The sequence below is a fragment of the Melampsora larici-populina genome, assembly GCF_000204055.1.
Source record: "Melampsora larici-populina 98AG31 unplaced genomic scaffold MELLAscaffold_26, whole genome shotgun sequence".
Classification (NCBI taxonomy): domain Eukaryota; kingdom Fungi; phylum Basidiomycota; class Pucciniomycetes; order Pucciniales; family Melampsoraceae; genus Melampsora; species Melampsora laricis-populina.
The window spans coordinates 268614-291111 of NW_006768790.1; the positions used below are offsets into that span (position 1 = coordinate 268614).

At 41.3% G+C, this 22498-nt stretch overlaps 4 protein-coding genes across 4 annotated transcripts; 3 read left to right on the forward strand and 1 right to left on the reverse strand.

The window, feature by feature from the left end:
- Nucleotides 1-3305: 3305 nt before the first annotated feature.
- On the forward strand, nt 3306-3546 carry MELLADRAFT_88358 (uncharacterized protein; the record flags this gene model as incomplete). Its single annotated transcript, XM_007411618.1, has 3 exons — nt 3306-3338; nt 3383-3401; nt 3443-3546. 3 exons carry the CDS (start codon nt 3306-3308, stop codon nt 3544-3546), a joined length of 156 nt encoding a protein of 51 aa, XP_007411680.1.
- A 2996-nt stretch (nt 3547-6542) lies between these two features.
- MELLADRAFT_88359 (uncharacterized protein) lies at nt 6543-7074 on the forward strand (the record flags this gene model as incomplete). Its single annotated transcript, XM_007411619.1, has 3 exons — nt 6543-6685; nt 6756-6811; nt 6932-7074. 3 exons carry the CDS (start codon nt 6543-6545, stop codon nt 7072-7074), a joined length of 342 nt encoding a protein of 113 aa, XP_007411681.1.
- An 8650-nt stretch (nt 7075-15724) lies between these two features.
- MELLADRAFT_37066 (uncharacterized protein) lies at nt 15725-16148 on the forward strand (the record flags this gene model as incomplete). The annotated part of the gene is made up of 2 exons (XM_007411620.1): nt 15725-15955; nt 16017-16148. Coding segments are annotated over 2 exons (363 nt in total), but the record flags the coding sequence as incomplete, so codon positions are not given.
- A 2567-nt stretch (nt 16149-18715) lies between these two features.
- MELLADRAFT_64437 (uncharacterized protein) lies at nt 18716-20646 on the reverse strand (the record flags this gene model as incomplete). The annotated part of the gene is made up of 5 exons (XM_007411732.1): nt 18716-18838; nt 18917-19177; nt 19221-19439; nt 19578-20140; nt 20229-20646. 5 exons carry the CDS (start codon nt 20644-20646, stop codon nt 18716-18718), a joined length of 1584 nt encoding a protein of 527 aa, XP_007411794.1.
- Nucleotides 20647-22498: the final 1852 nt, after the last annotated feature.

A 22498-nucleotide genomic window follows, 5' to 3' on the forward strand; every position in this document is an offset into this window, starting at 1 on the left:
TGGATCTGCTCTCTGCCCCCAACAAGGAATTTGTAATCCAACATCATCATTGAAGGCTATATATCCATAACATACTCTTGCCCACTGAATCAGGATGTTATTGCCTGTCTGGAAAAGCTGGTGTTGGGGCACAGTCTTGAGCTGGTTCAGGATCAATGTACAAATGCCATTTAAACGGACACCAACCAAACCCCTTGCCACCTTAATAACCAATCTCTGCAACCGCATCCTGCACCCAATTTCTATAACTGTTAATCGCCACTTGCCAATCCAGGTTGTTCAATTGATCATTGAAGAGATCATTTCAAGAGACCCACCCATAGGTCCTGACCTTGCCAACTCCACCAATGTTGCGTTCTTGCATCACACCTATGTCACCCGCTCTCTGTGCTTACGCCTCATAGGCAGATCATGGGAGAAGACCATCTTACATTTCATTTTTGGCACCCTTTGCCTTGAAAGTGGACCAATGACCGGGAACCTGATCCCAACGTGGACACATTCGTTTTTGACCCCTGGCTTTCCCCATCTCAAACAGTTATACCTTGATGGGGTATGGCATTCATTTCCGCTTATCCAACAAAGCAGCATCTGAAGCTCACTGTCTGACAACAATCCGTGCCCTTACTCTATCTTACCTGAAGACACTGCGTCCATAATCGCTTTATGCCACTTGACTTTAACACATCTAAAATTAACACTCCACAAAATTTAATCTTTACCAGGTGGTAAAGAAAACTACTGACATAGAAAAATCCTGAGGCCACAGGAAGAGAGCTAAATATCTGAAAAAATATGCACCTTGTTCCTAAATGTTGGGGCATCATGATGAGTATTTTTTTGTATTTTACACACAGATATTGGTTAATTTACTAACAATAAAGGCTGAGAATCATCAAAATTCCACCTGTAACAATACCTGAAATTTGGCCCATGATTTTGAAGACAAGATTTTGAACTCTTCAAACATCAATAACTTTTGCAGTTCTGGAAGAAAACACTTGATGTTAAGTTCATCAAAAAGGTGAGTCTTTTGTCTACATTTACCATTGAGACATCACATCTGTAGCCGGTCTGCAAAAGATCCTACAGATCTATTCATGCAGAACTGTTTGAACATATGTAGAGTGTTTACATGACTAGATAAAACCTTGCTACCTTTTTGAAGTGTAAAGTAGAATGGTTCAGCTTTTGAATGAACCAACAATCAATTTGTTTGGAGCAGAATTGCAAAAGTTATTGGAGTTTTTAGACCACAAAATATTGTCTTCATAATCATGACCCAAATTTCAGGTATTGTTACAGGCAACACCCTTGGCGCTCCGCTTGCGCTAGCAATTTTTTTAGATCACGGCTTTTGACCATTGCTATGGCTATGGTCAAACCCAAAAAATTATAGCGCTTTTTATATGCGCTCTGTATAGCAAAACTTTGCAGTGCTATAAGGCACCATAGTGCAACAGAGGGCCAGGAAACTCATAGCTCCCCGAGCGAGATTGAGCGCCATCCATTCACCCTTGTACTTATGTCAACCTCACATAATGAGGTTGGAACAAGAGTATGGGAGGATGTGTGGTAGTGTGATAAATGACAATCACCCTGGAAAACCTCCTCGCAGCTGCTTGTTCACCCTGCCAATCAACCACAACAGGGCCAAAGAAGGATGTGTGCCTGTCTCATTGGACATCCATTCTTGTATTTATAATTGAGTTCATAAAGAGTTGTCAGAGGTGGCCTTCCGTCCTCTTCTCATTATATTCTTGGCAACAATCTAGTGATCCAATATCAAAACCTTTGACCTCATTTGGCCTTTCTCATCACCCAAGATCTATCTTCAGGTCTCATTTGAGAGACAACCATATTACAATCAAAATCATCAGTCAGTTGGGTCTTTACTTTCTGAGAATCAAGAGGACTACAATCAGATGGAGATTATGAACATCATTGATGGTTGGATTTCCAATACTACTTATCATCACCAATCTGATCTCAAGACCTTCAATGAATCACAAACAATAGCTACTCAAGAGACTCTTCTCAATGACTTAATTACCCCTCTACTAGGACACAGCCCAATGTTCTATGTCTGATGTGAATGACTGGTCAGTGATGTCATTGCTACAAGTGGAGAGTGACGCGACAATGCAAAGAAAAGAAGTCTTCTGATTAGGTTTTCAATTGGACATATTCCTAGAACCGATCTCACAAGGCTTTATCCAAACTTTTATCAAGTGGGTTTGTAGATATCAATTCAGAGACGGTCACTTTGATAACTTTGAATGAAGTCAACAATTCACATCATGAGACAAAAGTTGATTTTGATTTTGGACAATTGGTCGAATGTTAGAAGACCTTCATGCCACGCCTGATTGAACTGATATTGGCTTCTACGCAGGCCTAATCACTAGTCAGTTGCTTCTTTATTGCACGATAAATTGCAATTGATTTGCTGATAACAAATCATTTGAATAATCTATATATTTAGGTTTATTTGCCCTTTGTCAACTTTGTACCAGTAAGTCAAAGAGCCTGATGACACAGATTACTTTCATCCAGATCCATTTGACCAATTTACTATCATCTGATGAGTGTTACTTCAATTTCTATAGACATTTGGTGGGGAAGACTTTCTGATTGGATTGGAAGAAAACCAATCCTATTGACTGGACTGACAGGTTTGTCAATTAGAATCATCAGCTTTGGATTGTGAACTACCTTTATTGGATTATAATGGATCAATGTAACAATAGTTTTGAGATTACAAATTAAATCTCACTATTTCTCCCCTTACATTATACAAAAGTGTTATTCTCTTATACTTACAATTTTAATGATTCTTGGTTTCCTTTTTGTCTCACAAGTTCAATGTTTCATCAATTCTTTTTGATTTTGCTCCTACCATCTTATGAATCAATAAGTGAAGTGTGTTCTTGATTATTTGCCCTGTTGTGGCTGCTGCGCTACTTCCACAACACAATAGTGTTGCTGGCACAACCAAGGACACTGTTGCGCCTGCGGCGCTGCTGTTGTGTGCCTAAAAAGAGTTGCGCTCCCGGGTAGTCAGGTTTTATGTTGCGGTTTGAAACGCAGCGCTGCAGGGTTTGTGTTTTTTTGTGGCGTGTTGGGGCGCGACACAACGCCCGTTCGCAACGAAACGCAACGAAAAAAGTCAGAAATTGCGCTGCGCAATGAAAAAAACATTGCAATATGTCATTGCGTTTCGCTGCTTGCGCAATATCCGGTATCCAACTGGCATTTCGTTGCGCCAAGTCTCAACAAAATCTCAGTGAAAAAAAATACTCACAATGCAATATAATTGCAAAAATTGTGTTCAAGAAGTGCGCACAAGCGCTTTTGATTTCATTCCCATGTATACTAACAGAACCCATACACATACAAAGGTGAATTCCAATGTTGAGTGTTTTCTTCTATCAACTATAAGGTTTTATTCCCTTTCTTTTGTCTTCCCATAATCTTTTCCGCGATTTTCATAGCTTCTCCGTAGTCTCCTGGCGGCACAAAGCGCTTCTTGAGCCATTCACATAAGCCAACGGCGCGCTCGATTGTTCGAGAAGCCAAACCACCTCTATCGGCAGTGATTACATCTGCCGCCGCACTGAAAGTGCGCTCACAGGCACATGACGTACCTACGCAACAAAGATAGTCACGTGCCAGTAAAGCAAGCGTAGGGAAGTGTCGCTCGTGACACTGGTATGCACAGAACTCAAGTCAGTCTGCTGAGATATGCAACGCATGATTGTGAAAAACATCACTTACAGCCCACCATTCCAATATATCCTGGTTATCATCACACATATACTTGCGAAAGGTAAGCGTGAAGTTCTGCATCACCCGGTATTTCTGCCGCATTTTGAGACGCAAAGATGTTGCGCTCAAAGAAGATGTTTGAGGGTTCGGATTCCTCAGCTACCTTGGAAGTCGAGGAGTCAGGAGGTGGTTGATCCATGAGTAACTCTTCATAAACCATCTTCAATACGTCATGTGCTGACTCGCTGTGATTGGGAAACATGTGCTCAAAAAACTTCCCTCGAAACTTGGGATTCAACATAGTGGCGATGATGATTGCATAGCAGTGAAGCGCTTCTTCTTGATAGTCTTCAAGTCGGGATATCATAATTTGAATCATATCGGCTAGGCGAAGGTACGTAGTGTTCGATTTGATCTGCTTAAGAGCGCCGATGATGGTAGCGTATTGGAACAACACTGATGCCGCGTTCGGTGCGTCACCTTCCATGCATTTGGTGGAAGAGTAGAATATCTACATATCATATCAGAAAAGAACCAATAAATACCAATCAGTGCCCATTTCAAGAGAAAAATGGAGGTTTACTTACATGGAGCACGCTGATCAGTGACTCAATTGCCTTCCACTCCTCCGGAGTAAAGAGTGTACCATCAAAAAGGTCGGAGTCATCCTCGTTTAACATGCGATTAACAATCTGAAAGACCAAAAAAAGATACGAATTAGTCATTTGAGATGATCTTGATCATTTTTCCAAATACATACCTTCTTAGCCTTCACAAAGCGTTCTAACATGTCAAGGAAGATATTCCAACGCTGACCATGGGCTGCAATCAAGCCTGGCCCTGTGTGGCTTTCTTCTTTGGCAATTGCATGGAAAAGCTGCATCAAAGGTCCGTTTCTGGATATTATTTTGTTCACCTTTGCGCACTGTGAGAGGTGTGTTTTGATTAGTATGTGTCAAAAGGACTTGGAGTTTAAAACGAGACAAGTGAACATTTGACTGGCCTTGTGGATGGCTTTAGAGAAGGAATCACCTTCTCGGATTTCGGTTTCGCTTATTGAGGCTCTTTCATCATCATCATCATCATCATCGGCTTCAGAGTCTGGGTTGTTGTCGCATGGATCAGGGTTGTCTTCTGATGGCGCTTCTTCAAGGTCTTCATCTGATTCATCAAGTGTATCTTCAACATCATTCAAAACAATCGAGGGTGGAGTCGGTGGTTGAATCCTTTTGGGAAGATTGGGTAACAGTAGATTCAGTTTCCGTCCTTTCGGTACAGTCGGCTTGCACGTTCCTGCGCGAACTTTGAGACTGGCAAGCCCTGCCTTGACAGTCAATGCTAGCTTGTGAGCATAGCATTGAATCTGATGGCGGCTTGAATCCCAGTTGGTTGGGTCATCTGCCGATTTAAACATGTCTTCCAGCTCTTTAGCAGTCAAGTTATTAGTACCACCCGAGTCGGTGGTTTGTGCAACCATGTGGTTATCCAAAGATGAAAAAGTAAACAAAAGATTAGAATATGTAGTATGTGTCATAATGATTTAAAAAGACTTATCTTTTTATGAAGGCCGTGACGGATAAGAAAGTTTCCAACTGGGCGAGCCAGGAGGGCTCCGTAATGGTTCCAAACTACTAACTTGAGTGTCAAATGATGGACGTGGTGTTTCCATTTCTCGTTGATGTAAGAAACAGATACACCAATGAAAGCACACCGACCGCGCTTTGTCGTCCATACATCATGGATAAGACAGAATTTCCCCGGCAAACTCTAAGTACAGATCCAATATCAGGTGATTGATGGGAGGAATGTCTGTACGTCTTGGTTGAGAGATTCATAGCTTACCTGTAGTTTAGCAATTACATCATTATGCATGCCTTCGTATAACTTCATGGCCTCCTTAGCTGCCCAACCGGGATTGTACAAGACCGCAGAAGGATTGGCGAACTGAAATCCGGCAATGAGTAGCGGATCGGCCATCCGATTCCAAGGTAAAGCATGTCGGACTAGCCATAATACAAGCATACAGTTGAGTAACCAAACTGTGAACTTAGGTATCTCCAAAAACATATCGAGAAGGGATGTCTTGGGTCCTTTGGCTGCTTTGGCTGCTTTATTCGATGCTTCAAGTGCTTCTTGATAGGTCGGAGGAAGTTTAATACCAGAAGAGATAGCTTTCTCTCGGGAACAGCAGGGTTTACGGCCGTTTCCACAATCCCTGTGACCTTTTAGGTTAAAATGGTTGGTTGATCCATCTCAATACTTTTTACCACACCACAAACAGGGGTACAGCTTCTTTTCTGTATTTTCAGGCTGAGAGATGGGAGATGATTGATGTGGGCATGAGACACAGAGTCAGTGAACAGCAAGTGCATTTGAATTCAGATCAACTTACATGAGCGGTATCCCATTCAGGATCACCGTAGTAAATGAAAAGCGCGTCAGTGCTTTCAGCAGTTTGCTTTGATTGGCCAGGTTTTTTCGGATTTGGGTTTGGAATCATCTCGATGTCAGAGTCATTCTCAACCAAACCAACAAGCGCCTTTGGAACTTTGGTACGCTGAAAAAGAACATTGGTTAGCTTGAATAACGGAACTGTAAGCAAAAGAGTACACACTTTTTTTTCCCTTTTGCCCGACTCTTTCCCCTTTTACCTTTTTTCTTTTTTCTTTTTCCTCCGGATCGAGATGCTGTTGACTCGGCTGATGTTGACTCTTTGTCTGATTGAGATGAAGATTCATCACTACTGTCACTCTTTTCGACGAGGTTTCAAGAGGATGAAGACTGGCGAAGAGGAGAGGGTACTGCAAGACGAGAGTCGCGTGGCTGGGCAACGAAGCCTGGATCCGTTTGAGTTCCTTGTGGGCTACGCAGACGGAGGCTGCGGCTGCCAGAAGGCGAAGGAGGGGGGAGCAACAATGTTGAACTTGGAGACTTTGAACCTTCCACAGACTTGGACTTGGAAGCTTCCAAGCGAGCTTTGTTTGCAGCCTTGAGGTTGGCTGCAGTGGCCGCACCCGGTGTATAACGAGGCATTACGAGGAAGGTAGGTAATGTTTGTTTTTTAACTTCTAGAGTCAAAGACTTGACTCATATACTCACAAAAAAATAAAATTTTCACCCCCTTGCCAACACACGGGCTTCCTTCCTCTTTGAGCCTGCGTAGCAATGTCTGAGGGGGTGTATCTCAAGGTGTATTCAGTAGGCTTGTTCTGGATGGTCTTTCCAAAACAAGCCTACTACGCCCGCAACATTTCATACCTTACCCTTAGGGTAAATTTGCGCAATGAAACCGCAATCAGCCTATAAAATACACATTTCATTGCGATAGAACGCAATTACCTCAGTGCAAGAATGCATTGCGTTGCAGTTGACCGCAACGTAAATGTGGCCATTTCTTTCGCACAGCGAAACGCACTAAAATCCGCGAAAAAATTTGCTGCTGGATGGGTGTTGCGCGACACAAAAAAAAACCCGTGGTGCGCGCCTGTGCGTTGCTGGCGCAGGGTTGCTTGCTCAGACCACCAATAGCAGAGGTAATAACCACCCTATGGCTGCCAAAGTTCAATTGGTGTTTGCTTGTGCAGAAGAACCAGCGACTTGGGATGGACCATCACATCATGTGTGATGCTATGCCCACAAGCTGAACCTGGTAGTTGGGCATGGCCTCAAGGCACTTGGTCGGAAGGTAAATTATTCAAAGCCAGCTCTGGAAGTTAATGACGGGGAGGACAAGCCTGATATTGACAATCCTGATCCCAAAGAAGATGATGATGACTTACCCACTGTGCCTGACAGTGTTGACAAAGATGGTCATGAGAACAAACCTGTGGTAGCTTCTGATGAAGAGGATAATGTGTCAGTTGCCCTGAAGAAGCTATGTACTTGTTTTACCTTTATTTTCTCTTGTGTACATGTACTGATTGTCTTGTTTTACTATAGGTTGACACTGTAATTGGCCAGAGCTCTAGCAGTGCAGCCTGTTGTAGTGATTTCAAGACTTGCTCAACTCATATGGAGTACAAGGGGTGTATGCTCAAACAACCATGCAAAACCAGGTGGAATAGTCACTATGAGAGCCAGAAGCTCACTTGTGAAGCACAAGAGGTATGTATTCTTGTCAATCATTATCTTCCCCTCTTTCAAAATCTCTCAATTTGTCCTTGCACATTGACCATTGTCTTCTCTCCTTTTCACTCTCACTTGTTTTTGTCACAGGTGATCAACTTGATGATTGCTGCAGATCAAAAGGCGTGCTTTTTTAAGGGTGTTACCATTTCACCTGCCAAATGGCATGCAGTTGAAATGGTTGAAAGGGTACTGGAAGTAAGTACTTGTTCATAATTTTGCTGTATCTTGATGACATACCTGATGGCCATTTCAATTTGGTAGACCTTTGTGGATGCAACAGCTCATGTCAAAGGTGATGGTCCTACCGGTTGTATTGTCCTAGTGGAGTATAAGCAAGTGATAACTGAGATTCAAGTCCACCAAGTCAATTCTCTGGAGTTTCCCAGCCTGGACACTGTGATAAATGAAATGATTGATTGGCTTGTGAGGTACCAGGACAAAGTACTCAACTGCCATTGCATCACTCTTGCTGTCAACGGTATGAGGATTATTGCGGAGCAATAATCCCAAATACATTGCCAAAAATCCAAAAACTACATTAAAAAGAAAACTATAAAAAATACATTTTATAAAAATACACCTCTACACTCAGTTTCAAGAGTGCCATTTGAAAAAATACCAAATCAGTCGATATTAATATTTTATCCCTATAACGATAGAAACCAAGACCATAACCAGGGATAACTAGACCCTGAAGAAAGAAACCCTGACCAGGCCAAAGCGTATCAACAAGGTACGATACGATGGCTAGTCAGGGTACAACTAAGATTAATGTATTACTGATAGTTACTAGAACAGAGGAAATTGAAACCTATAAAGATAAACGAACTTACGCGTAACAGAGAAGAATCATCTCTTTTTATCACGATATACAAATATAAATTTTTCCTTTAAACTTTTACCCTATCAGGAAAGTTTAAAACAAAAGCATTTTTTCTCATCTACTTAGTCCTGATCGAAACCAGAATAGTTTACTTATTTAGAACATCTTATTAAATTAGACTTCTTATAAAAACTATTTCTCTATTTTCGACCTAAGACACTTTGGATACGATTACCGTTTTTTCCTTTACGAGTTACGTTATAGATCATTTGGGTAGTTCCAATTGACTAACGTTCTCAAATCCTCAACCTACACCCCCTTTTTCAATAAAAGATACTATCAAACCTCTGCTGAAGCAAGCCTAAGATATACCTGCCTTTCCCAAAAAGTAGTCAATCTTAGAAGATTTGTTCTGTGAGTGCACAGAACATCTAACTGGCAGCAGTAACCATTCTGCACCTTAGACAGACTACAGTAGTACTAACAAACTCTGCTTTATTTTCCAGCTCTGCTCACCAAGAATCTAAAGCTAACTTTAAAGACTTATAGAAGAACCTCATCTATATTTCGTGGATTTAACTTTTGTGAGCATCAAGAATTCAACTTTGTCTTCCAAGTTATCAACTATTTGGAGAAGGCTGACACTTGCCACTATCCTTAATCCCTGCTTTTGAGTCAAATTCTTTACAGTAAATTATCCTGAGCACAAAGCATCAGCAACTGTAGCAATTGACTATGCATATAACAGTCTTGTGGAGGAAACTGACATACATGAGGGAACCCCAACACCTGATTGATCCTAATATCATGCCAAGGCCAATGAATTTGACATGGTCCAATCATATGATGTCAGCCTCAAGACAACTTTTACCTCAGAGTTAGAAAATTATTTACAAGGTCTTTCCCAATTAAAAGAGATCAGTCTCCACTTGATTGGTGGATGATATGTACTTTCTCCTTCTTGGTCTACATTTCAAGTTGCTGACCTTTCACTATGTTTATTGACAGGAACACAAAGCCAAATCACCAATCCTGTCAAGACTGGCACACAATTACTTATTGGTATCTGCCACGTGTTGTGTTTTCAGAAGCTTCTGATGTTTGTTCGCCCTTGCAAGGCTCAATGATTCCCAAGACTATGGAACGTCTGGTGGGATCTCAAGCCTGGTTGAAGGAAGGCATTGTACCTGATGGTCCTTTTTAAGCAGCTGCAAACACCATTGAAGCTTATATGTAAAGTTCCAAGAAGAAACACAAATGATATCTTCCATTTAACACTTCCAGATTTTATTTTTTCTTTCCCTTTATACAAATGGACAATGATAATAATCCCTTTTAATCTCTAGACTTGTTTTTTCCTTTCTCTCTTTATACATGCAGTCACTTGTTTTCTTTTCCCTCTTTACAATGTCTTCATTCAACTTTCTATACACAGGCAATGATAGTAGGTTTTGCCGCTTTGGAGCGCTCTTTGTGAAATATTGTGTGCTATCTGCACATATGAGGCTTTTTTAACCAAGATTGTGATTGTTTGCGTAGGGCCAGCGCAGTCTGTGCTTTGCAACCCAGAGGAGGTCAAATCTCATTGTGTTGTGTAGCGGTTGTGGTATTGCCCACATGGACCCTTTCACAGACCAGCTACACATTTGAAGTATTGATGAAGCCTCTAGATGAGACAGACATATTTTAAATGCACCTATAATTGATGCATTTTGTTGTAGATGGCACAAGTTGTGTTTTTTCTTAGGATGTCAAATGCTCTATTTATCCTCAAGATCCAAAAATTATACTATATTTCACTATATTTCACTATACTTGGTATAGCATAGTCCAACTATACCATACTTGCACTATACTTGATATAGTAGAGTCCAACTATACCGTACTTGAACTATACTTGATATAGTATAGATGAACTATACTCAGATATACTGAACTGTATGTATTGTGCAGTATAGTGGGAAAGTTTTGTGGAAAACATGTGTATGTACATAACACTTTTCCAGGTATACTTGGTACAAGGATCCTATACTGAGTGTAGTTGAGTAGAGTATATGTAGTTCAACACTATAGCCAGTGTAGTATAGTATGGTTTAAACAATACTATACCTAACTATACCTATACCAGTATAGTATAGTTGCACTCTTGCATGTAGTAATATAATGATTATGAAGATTTATTGTTAGTATATTCATCAATTACGGTACTCAAAGTTGTGTATAGTTGTGTATACTTCTTTGCGTATACTTTTTTTTGGCATCTTTTTCCCCACCAAAAAAAACTATACAAGCAGAACTATACACAACCATACACAACTTTGAGTACCGTAAATATAGATGATAAAAATATCAAAAAATACTTGCACTGAAGGTTCCACATCAGCAAACAAAATGATTTTTTTCCATATTTTTTTCCATCTTTGTGGCATCTTATTATTTTTCTATAGTGATACTTCTCTTTTCTGTGCAGAAAATATAAACTTTTTTGTAGTGTTGGAAGATGAAGTACCACACTTCAGACTGTCTGGATTATCAAAGTTTACAATGGCGATTCTGTTTCATGATGACAGACTTGAAAACAGAGTTGCACCACAGGAACAGAAGGGTAAGTGGAGGAGGATATTCACTTGTAAAGTAGTTTTCACAATTATCCAAAGACTTGATTTAATTTTTGAACTATTTGTACAGCAATACTTTCATGTTGTATGGGTGCATTTCCAGGTCTAGTTGAGGGGTTTGGTGTTAGCTCAAAATGATGGGACCAAAAGCTTACCTATGGTATGTTATTGGAGTGATCCAGTCCAGCAAGAAAAATGCCATGAAAGTATCCTTGATGCATTTGCTCAAAATCCTGACTTCACATTTTGATGAACAAATTGTTAGCTTGGTATCACCCAGGGAGAAAATCAAACCCAATCATAGTAGAGATTCAGGGTGAGGCTTCAAGGGAGCATGTGGGTTTCAGACACATGTCATGTTGCTGTGTGATGACAAGAAACAGTTTCAATCCAAGCCATACATATCTCACAGTTTCCAAGCTGGTCATGATGCATGCACCAAAGTCAAAAAGTGTTGATAAGGTGGAATTTCATGAAAGTTGAATTTCCAGTTAAACCCCAACTTCAATAGGCAAATACAACAATCCAAGGAAAAATATTACAAATGATACCTCAACAAATTCTTGGATCTCAACCCAAAATTTCAAACAACTGTCCTTTGCATTGATCCAAATAAACCACAAAAATATAGGTCTTTCACACATATTTTCATGTATTTTATGATTATTGGGTTGGAACAAATATAGCAATGTTATTGGGCTGTTTTCATTTCACTAATTATATCCACAAAATCTGATCATATCTTTGAAAGTGAAAGTAAGAGAGGATAGGTGAATTCAACTGTGTTGACAAAGCAAAATCAAGAAAGTAGCTAAAATAAACATTGTGACCAGATTCTATGATGAGAACTGGTGGCTGAATATTCTCAATAAAGTGGAAGAACAATCCTTGATTTGAGCAAGGCAGTGTGAGTTATCATACTTTTCCTTTTGGGGAACATTTCCATGATCTTGGGATGCCTGATCCAATTCAATTCAAGTTTTTATATACAGCTATGATCTATTCCATTGTATGATGGAAATTCAGAAAGTTTCACAATTGAATTTTTATTTTTATTTTTTCTCAAACTCCAACCAATGTAATGGTTGTCTGGATCAGGCTTGCTATATGGGCCACCCCTTTTTGTTCCATGGCTTATCAAATTGTGTACATATGTGCACTGGAATTGATCTTAATAAAGCACACAATTGTTAATTATGGCCAGCCAAACCATCCATCATCTTTGTCTACTTGTGTGTGGGGCATCACCGGTGCCAGAGCGCTAAGGAAAGGTACTGAGAGGAGGAATTAGAGGAATTACATATGTCAATGAGTTGTCACCCTTTTTAAATGGCGATTGATGAAGGACGCCGAGTTGAAAAGAGAAGTTACGCCGGTTTTTGTTAGCTTGGATTAATCAGGAAGCTATACAGTTCGGAAAAACCTGAGGAGCCTTGAGGACCTGTAAGGTGCTCCAAAGGCTTCAGAAACATTCTGAAGCCAGTTTTGGGGATAGTCGGTGTCATCCCTTTTGGATTATTTTGAAGCTCTGACACCAGCCTCTTGGAAATTTGACACCGTAAAGAAAAGATTGCAAGGTTACTGCTTTTGTTGGCTTTTGTTCACGCCAATGGCACAGTGGCCTCTGATTACCGAACAGCCAGGACAGCAAGTATATGTATCACTCCTCAATCTGATTCTTGTCGCTGATTTTGAACCGTATTTACGGAGGAAAAGGCTTAGAGACCATCTATCAAACACTTCATTCACATTTCTTGCACCCACAAGCTCTAAACCAACTTAAACACCTGACTCTCAGTCCTGAAAGCTGGGTCCGTACAGTTTTGATTCCCGAGGTGTCTTTACGGATGATCACGGACAATCTCAAGGTATTCATTTTGGATCCTCAAGTTAAAGATACGCTCGAGAGATCTCAAGCATATGGGATGGCTATGTATGTTCCCAGCTGACGAGGACAACTTTTGAGATTGCACCATATTGAACGGTTCGATATGAAATCATGAGTGTCCTTATTGAAGGTCTTCCGCTGAAAGCACTTACCGAGGCTGATACGATGTATATAGGTGAAATGCAAAATGATCATGAATATACTAATAATGAATCCAAATTTAAGCAGTCTCTACTTGTCTTTTCTACTTGCCCTTTCTACTTGCCCTTTCTGCTGCTTTTTTTCTGCTTTGCGGGTGAGCTTGAACTTTTGGATGATTGATTCTCGCGCAAAAGTGTCATACTCTCAATGACACTGTGCGTGAACATACGCAAGGAATGCAACCATTGGTGGGCTCTTGTTGCATGCAAACAAGCCAAAAAATCTACAAGGGTATTGCCGCAATACTTGAAGTCAGCGTCTCACATGGGAAGTCGGTGTCAAGCTTTAAGATCCACAAGGAATGACACCAACTTATACACACCCAAAAACCGGCTTCAGAATGTTTCTGAAGCCTTTCGAGCACTTTACAGGTTTCTCAGGTTTTGTCGAGCTTTATGTATAACTTCTTGATTAATCCCAGCTAGTAAAAACCGGCGTCAAACCAGTTTTCATGTCGGCGTGGTTTATCAATCACCTTTTAAATATGGTCAGCGAATCTAGATTGTCTACTTCAGTGGTCGGGACCAAACTTAACAAAGTCCCTCGCCAAAGGCCCGAGCCCCAGCGAGGGACTTACCGCTAATAATGGATTTCTTGCGTGAGAAGTAGCCTGTATTGGCTCAGAAATCTCTACATCAGTTTACTTTCTTTATCCCTCAAGAAACCACATCTGGTGCAAAAGAAAAAGATAATGGTAAGGTCTCATTACATATGCTCCAATTTCAACCTCCTTTGTAACTTGCCGGAAACTTACACTTATGAGTGATTGAAGATCAATCAATTTGACCTTTTTCTAAGAAATACAGCCTCCGAGCGGGCTCGCCAGTCAGGAAAAGTAAAAAAGACTCATTCTTTATCATCCAACAGCAGGTGTTCCAGACAATATACAGCAAAGCTTGCAATTGTAACACATGTAGTGGTTATTTTTTGTCTCACTTTTATTTTGCTTCGAGCCTGGTTTATTTATAAACAAAACGAGGATTTTGAAGTAGTGTTTTTTGAGCCGATACAGGCTACTTCTCACGCAAGAATTTCGTTTTTAGTGGTAAGAGCATCCACAGCCGTGCCGTAAATCTGTGACGTACAGATATTTGAGGTAGTTTTATGCACAGCCATCTACCTCAAACACTGACTTAGCTTAGGCATTTCTCTACGTGCAAGCCAAAATAGGCCAAATATGTTCTATTTCGGCTCGCACCTCAAATCCTTCTGTACCTTGCTTCTCCCATGATCTCAAACTATCTCAAACCACAGTGCCACTTTTCCTACAACTACAGTTTCTTTTTCAATTGGCATAAGCATCAGATTCAATTGTTTGCTTGCACGACCGCGTCTTCTGGTTCAACTGCGTTTTTTTTTGCTCAATCACACCTTTTTCGACCATGTGTTGACTATCAAAATTCCCATCTTGTCATCATCAACTCAAAACTAACGGAAATTGGGACAGAGTGAACAGTCTTGTGTCAAGACTTCAATTTTGTTCTTGTGAATTCAAGAAAGGATTGAGAACAAATGAAATCGGAACGATCATGTTATTCAAAAGGCATGAAACCGAATCGATTTAGCTATTTTCAAGATTATCATATTCTGTTCAATCCCAAAATAATGTGCACTTGAAAGAGCCAAGAAGATTGAGAACAATCACTGTTGAAATGTTCAATAGAACACTTGATCACACTTTTTGAAAGGTTGAAAGGCTTATGTTGAATCAATCATTTCTGATTGATCTCGATCATTCCCAAGCAATGAAAACTGCAGTCTTTCTCACTCATAGCATATGAGAAAATCATGCTAGATTATGCTACTAACGGTACTGTAGGGAATTACGGCTGTGGAAGGGGTTTTTTTTATACCTCAAACAGTGCCCTAACCGATCTGTGCGAGCCTCCGTACGGCACGAATTTATGGCACGGCTGGGGATGCTCTAAGTCCCTCGCTGGGGCTCGGGCCTTCGGCGAGGGACTTTGTTAAGTTTGGGTCGGGACGCTGGATTCGACATCTCTCTGTGACTTCGATGTCACAAGAGTGACAGGTTCGATTCAAAACCTAACAACCAGGCCAGCGGGCTGGAAACCAGCGATATCATCAGCTTAGGTCTATTTATGCTTCGCGAGGCCACCAATTCGTGTATGGACTAACTTAGAGTGAATCGAGACACCTCCCAACCTCGCATCAAGATCCCATCATGGTCCGTCTTCGCAAGATCCTCTATAGATTACACTCCTGTCGACGAAAGAGCCATGCTGACGGTGACGCAATTTGAACTTTACTTCCGTTTTACTTGAATCACTCCAGGCCAAAGCCGCAGCAGCCGCCTCCTCAAGCCACCGAGCACAGAAGAAGAAGAAATGGTCAAAGGGAAAAGTGAAAGACAAAGCAAACAACGCTGTTGTTGTCGACAAACCTACTTTTGACAAGATTTTCAAGGAGGTTCCTACCTACAAAATGATCTCACAATCCGTCTTGATCGACCGAATGAAAATTAACGGCAGTCTTGCTCGAGTGGCCATTCAACATTTGGAACGAGAGGTTGGTTTCAATTACTTGATGTGCACTTGTCACTTGACTGATCAAATCCTGCCTCTATTAGGGTCTCATCAAACGTATCGTTCACCACCGTGGTCAACTCGTCTACAGTAAGGAACATCGTCAAGTAGTCAACCAGAATCACAAGCTGATGAGATTCATTGGGCTTGCCCGCTCCCTTGATTTCTTTTCATAGCACGAGCAACTGCCGGTGCCGAGTAAACGCTTCATCGTACATCACTCGACCCTTGCACCCTTGCCAGTTCGCTCAACCTTCGAAACCAAGCTCGTTTCAATGATGCCCATCCGACCACTCGATCTATCCTCTCATCTTCAGATCTTGTGGCCGCCTGCTCCTCATGACTGCTGTTCACTGTCTTCCACACCTCTCTTCGCTTGTTAGGCCTGGAGTTGCGCCCTTTGTGACCTCATCTCCTGTGTTTGTTATGCTAGTCGACTATTCATACACCTTTATGTCAAGTATATGCAGTATTGTCTGTGATACCTCGTCACCCATGAACATGACCTCAACTTGCTGGGGTTAGCCTACAAGATACCAGAGCGAGTTTTACCGCAGGACCAATGGTGTTTACCGACCCTCATTAGCAGTGACCTCCACTGTCTCAGAATTTGTAGAACGGCATAAGCTCGCCCCCATGTACAGAAAAGAGTGAAGTCGGATCAATACGGTCTGATCATGGCGTGCTTATCACGTGCATCGAGGCCGTGATTGACACCCACGCGGGCCCACCACACATTGTGCTACAATTTGATGTGCAGAACTTCTTACCCAAGTTTGAGCTTACCCAAGCCCCGGATCTGATATGGCCATGTCTGCTCTGGGAGGGGGGCTTGGGGCTTCTGGGCTTATACCCCAACCTTGGCCTGAGACCAGCAGGATTTCCATATGATTTTGCTTATGATGTCTTTTTGAGGGCTCTAATCATTGTGCAACCTCACAAAATGTTGAACAGAGCTTCCCATAAGCCTTGTACACAAGCTTGTGCCACTTTTAGCATCACTTTACTTGAGCCAAGTGACACAGTCAAGGTGTTGGGTTCTTGTAGATCCGGGTCTTACTCAGTGTGTGGGCCTACACGTGCGCTAAACCCGTTAAAATTGCTTGATACTTGAATCATATTTCCTCACAACCTAGGAAAGTGACAGGCTAAAGATAGTACAAGGAGAAGCAGAAGAGCTTGACGAAGTCCTGCTGAATTGATTGCAAGGTTTTGCAACGTGCAGAGCCCTCAAAGAGGGATTTCAAACACAGTGCTTGTAATTCTTGCTGGTCTCAGGCCAAAGTCAGGGTATATGCCCCAAGCCCCTCTTTGAGAGTGGATGTGGTTGTGTCTGAAGAGTGGCTTAGTTATGCTTACCCCAAGTTGAATGTAATTCTGGAGACCAATACAAACTTGATATACACAAATCAAAACATTTTATATAACTACAAGTTTGAGATATCTGCAAACACCAGTGAGAAAATTTAGCAAAGATGGTATGATCAATTTACCATGGAGGAGGTAAGGCAGCTTTAGCAGTGCTACAACTTCAAGGTCATAAAGAAAAGAATGACTGGGGGACTTCCTCGTACCTTTTGGTGGTATCCTCTGGTATTGAAAGAGAGATAAGCTTCAAAAATAAATATGGTGCTTCAGCCAATGTAGAGTTTGGTGATACCACAATATTTATCATTGGTGTAAGTTGACCAAGCTACAATAGCAGTTGCCATGTAAAAGCTGTAGGTTTTTGCCTAAATCTTTGGATCTTTGATATTCTACAGCATGTTGGTGTTGGCTCAGGTGGTGTGTAGGTAGCTGGGTCTCAGTCTGCACCATGCATACCCAACTACCTGTTCTACACTGAGGCAACAAAGGGGTTGCCTCACTTGTACCATGGCTGTATCATGCTTCCTCTTGCAAAGCTTGCACTCTTACTGCTTGAAGGCTCAGAAACACCTTTGCAACACATCTTGGATTGTAATATTTGTGTCAAGTCTCTTCACCATGTCTTTTCTGGATGTACACCCACTTCTTGGAGATTGATACATACACAAGTTCACATAACACCTGTGGCTGGCTTAATACTATTGGTTTTTGGTGTTGTTATTGGGAGACAAGTATTTCACTTCCATCAGATTGTGCTTGCTCAACATAAGGAATATCAGATTCCCGATCCTAATGACAAGAACCAAATCAGTGGAAGCTGACTTTATGGTGATGACGGGCTATCTTGACGAACAAGGTTGAAGATGCATGTTTGATTGGATTACCAAGAAGAAACAAGAACAAAAAATAGCAACGATATCACAATCAGGACGACAGGAACAAAATCAGCTGGAGCGCTATTGTAGGCAGCAGAGGCCACAGGGGGATATGGGATAAGGGGCTGTTTAGTAAAGTCAACTATAGGTCATTTTGGGATACTATTCTAGATTAGGTAAGAGTTTGCGCAACAGCCATTGAGTAAATATATGAACAAGATGTATGGCTTGGTGGTATTAGATCTTCGCACATGAAATGAAGAAAAAATCAAACATGATGAATAGAGAAACACACATATCCTTTAACATAATCAAAACGGATAACATATTACAATGCAAAGAACGTGTACTCGGAATCAAAGAAACTTGGTAATTGTACAAAAGATCGGCGGAAATTTTCAAGGCCAGGGCTGGTCGTCAACTACATGGCCAATGGAAGAAGACAACGTGCGTTTATCACCTTATGATGAATAAGAAGGCTTTGTGACCTTTGGACTGCGTCAGTCTCGCAACGGAACCGAAAAAAGTAGGCTTTCTGGTTGCGTCAATGAACTGTTGACATTGAGGCCATACCAGCTATTAGCGAGACAGACAGAATCGTTATATTTACTGCGAGCAGGAAGCTGTATTCAATTGACGTTTAGGGTGAGTCAATCATTGGCTTCACATCACATACATCCATGTCTAGTTGGATTACGTACCGGGATGGATCCTTCGATTTTTAACCATTTCTCAATGCTTTCCTCACATGTGTGAAAGGCCATGTCATGGTGTCGACCTTCCTGGAGAGTTTTACTTTTGACCAAGGAAGTCGGGGTCGGCTGAGATTTCCAGATCATTCTAACGTGAATTTTCTGAGCGATTTGTTTTAATTTTTGAGCCACGTTATCTTCAGATTGATAAGCTTTCAAACGGATAATGTAGTAAGTCGTCTGTTTTTGTGGCATAACCTTCCATGAAAACTGTAGAAGACAGTATCAAGATTTGCTCAGCTCAGACACTCACACTACGTACAAGGATAGCATAGTGACGAACTAAGATTTTGATAGTTGTGGCCCGATCGTTCATCATAACGGAAAGATCGGCTCCCAGCGCTTTAGAACGAGTTATCCGACATGGAGTTATGGGCATCGATGTCGTGTACGTTTTGCGAGATTTGTCTGGTGAGCTCTGTGAGGTTAGTCCTGGGACTCCCGTGATGTTGAACATATATTGCATGGTGCCCTAAAAGCGTTGATATCTTGTCAGCACTTGGCCATGGAGTAGTGTACTATGTCAAAGGAAAACACTCGCCAGATTTGCCCGCTTGAAGGACGAGTCATTCGTCCCATCGATGTTGGGTTGAAGACAATAGCACTTTACCTGATCAGGCAAAAGGATGGTGGCCAATAGGCGGTATGTGCCTAGCTGCTCGCCCGCTGCAATATATTGGGACTTGGGTGGATTGCTGAGCGAAAATATCGAGTAGGTAGTTGAACAATTCCTTTCAGTTGAGAAGTTGGCGTGCCATTTGGGCTTGAAGTGACATATCTGACAAGTCCCGACCAAGCTGAAGAAAAGCGTAGATTGTGACCATGGTAGATGTTTGCCTTGTAATTCAATCCCTATCTCAATTTTTTCATTGGGCTGCACCCCCCCGTTGATGGAGGCCGGCGCAGTCAGAGCAATGACCTGCTTCGCAGAATTATAAGTCAATGAGTGGGAGCTAGATGTGTTGTAAGTAGAGTCTGAGGAGATCGAAGTGTTATTATCTAGGATGGAGGATGGTGGCTTAATTTTCTTCGGGATAATTTCTTTACGCTCAGTTACGACAGACAAGGGGCGAGAAGTACTAAATTTTATGTACTTTGGCAAAGGTAGCGAAGGTGTCGTTTTGGGCGAAAGCTGAGATAGACGAGATGCCAAAGATGTACTTTGTTTCTGGCCTTCAAAGAAAGCATCTCAAGCATGGTCAGGAAACCTCGGAGTGCATTTGATTTGAGAGCTTGGAGCCAAAGAAAGGGTTGTGCTCACAAACTAAAAATACTTTAAGGTCATGATGGTCTTGACAATACTGCTCGAATGCGTCCTGTAGTCCAAAGTTCTTCCCGGAAAGGTGATACATAAAGAGACGGAGAGCCTCAGTCGTATCTAGGGAGCAGAGTTGTATCAATGTAGACTGATTGAAGTGAACAGCGATCTCCGGCGTGTTGATCAGCCGAGTTCGATGCGTCGCTAACACTTCCTCGAACTTTTCCGGTTCCGTAATATGCTTCTCGAGCCACCAACTCGAGTCCTGCAGTGGTATAGAAGACGTGAAAGACGGGCTGAATGTACCATAGGGCTCAATCACATTATCGCCTTCAGTAAGTAAAGGCTTCAGCAAGACTTTCATCGTTGAGGTCCACTCTAAACCATCGTCTTTTTGATAGATAGAAGTATCCTTACACATTTTTAACCACCGGTATGTAGGCCTCGGGGATGTCGTGGAATGTGAAAGTATTTTCACTTAATGATGGCGAGGAACGGACAAACGTTCTAATTGCTCTCGATAGACCTTTATACATGTATGATTCGAACTTCGCAAACGGGCCGGGCAACACTCTCTAGAGTCTACATCTTATGAATTGGCGAACTCCCTCGCCCGTCAACCCTGACGATATCACATTTTCGTCTTCGACTCGCGTCAGCACCAGTGATTCCTGGTGAATCGTGATTCAATCAAACTTAACTAAGCCCTTCCCACATGGTTCCGTTTTACCAGGTTTTACCGGGGGAATGTGATTAAGTTTCGGCTTTAAGGGGATTTCCTAACTTAACTACAGTAGTTTTCAAAAAGCTTGCCGCTAATTCACCGCCAAATTGCTCGAGTTTTGCGGGCAAGTTTCGGCAAGCTTTTTGAAAACGACTGTAAGTCCCTCTCGGACAAATGAGTAGTCGAGAGAGGGACTTAGACCTTATACCACCTCTTTGGCGTATGAGCCAGAAAAGTTTGGCTGGGCACATTTATAATCCTCCATATCTTTGTAGCCTGTATACAAATATCTTCTGGACCAAAGAAAGATCCTCTGCGCCTGATCATCCTACACACACACGTCTTTTCAAATCCCTCCCTTGCCGCCAGGAAAGCCCTTAAAACCAGACTTGAAGAATTGGTATTTGTGTAACATTTCAGCGTGTTTGGTGTGAGCTTTTGACAGGTTGTCAGCTTTTGGCCTGATTTTTGTATTTTTTGCAAACTTCACACTTGCATTGCTCTGTGGGTTTTGAATCAAGTTCGAAGCAGGCTACTAATAGGTGTGTAGATTAACCAGGCGCAGATGACTTTTCTTTGGTCCAGAGGACATTTGTTTACAGGAGACGGAGATATGGAGGATTGGAACCGTTGTAGAACTTATAACCCAACAAGGGTTATACAGAGCTGGAAGAGGATAATCTACTAATAAAATGACTAGTAGAAGTTGTCTAAGGACTGCTCTTCTAAAACAACACAATCAGAAAGAGCTCTGTTGTATTGAGTACTGATAAGGCACCAGAGAAATATAACTTCACACGTAATTTTAACTTCAAAAGCACACTTTGTATTACTATCAACACTGCTATAGTGTTATTCCCAATTGATAACTGAAAAAAAATAAGCAATATCTGATTGATATTATTCCCAATAAGTCTTTATGACTATAAAACTAAAGTAAATTTCTCTTTATAACTGTAATAAAGGGCGTATTTAAGTGACCAGGTACTATTAAAATAAGTTTATAATGATAAACAAAATAATAATGGCGTAAATGATAAAGAACAAAGGGGAACAACAGTCCCAAAACCCTCTCAAAGTATATATAACAATGTACTAGAACTTTTACAATGGTCAACAGCCTCAAAACCAATCAAACCCGCCCAAAATTCCCTAAAAACCCTATGATGACGCAATGTAATGATTTTGTTACTAATAAATGATGTAATTTTCACAGCTAAACGTGATCAATGACGCAATAATATGATGTACAGCACTTCTTATGATGAATACAGGTGATTTTTTCCTTGTAAACTAGCTGAAAACCAATTTTTGAGATTACGAATTTTTTCAGATATGCTCCAATTTTTGATTACTAAAGTGCATCTTGTAGCCCATGTGTTACTGATCATTTCTGACACCTACATGACCTACTTCTGATGAGTGATGAGTAAGATATTGAGTTGTGAAGTTAAGGTTTTTAGTGTTACATGTGACTTGTGACTGTAAATTCGAGATTCACACCAATTCTTTATTTGTCTTATACCTTTTTACATACACCTCCGTTACT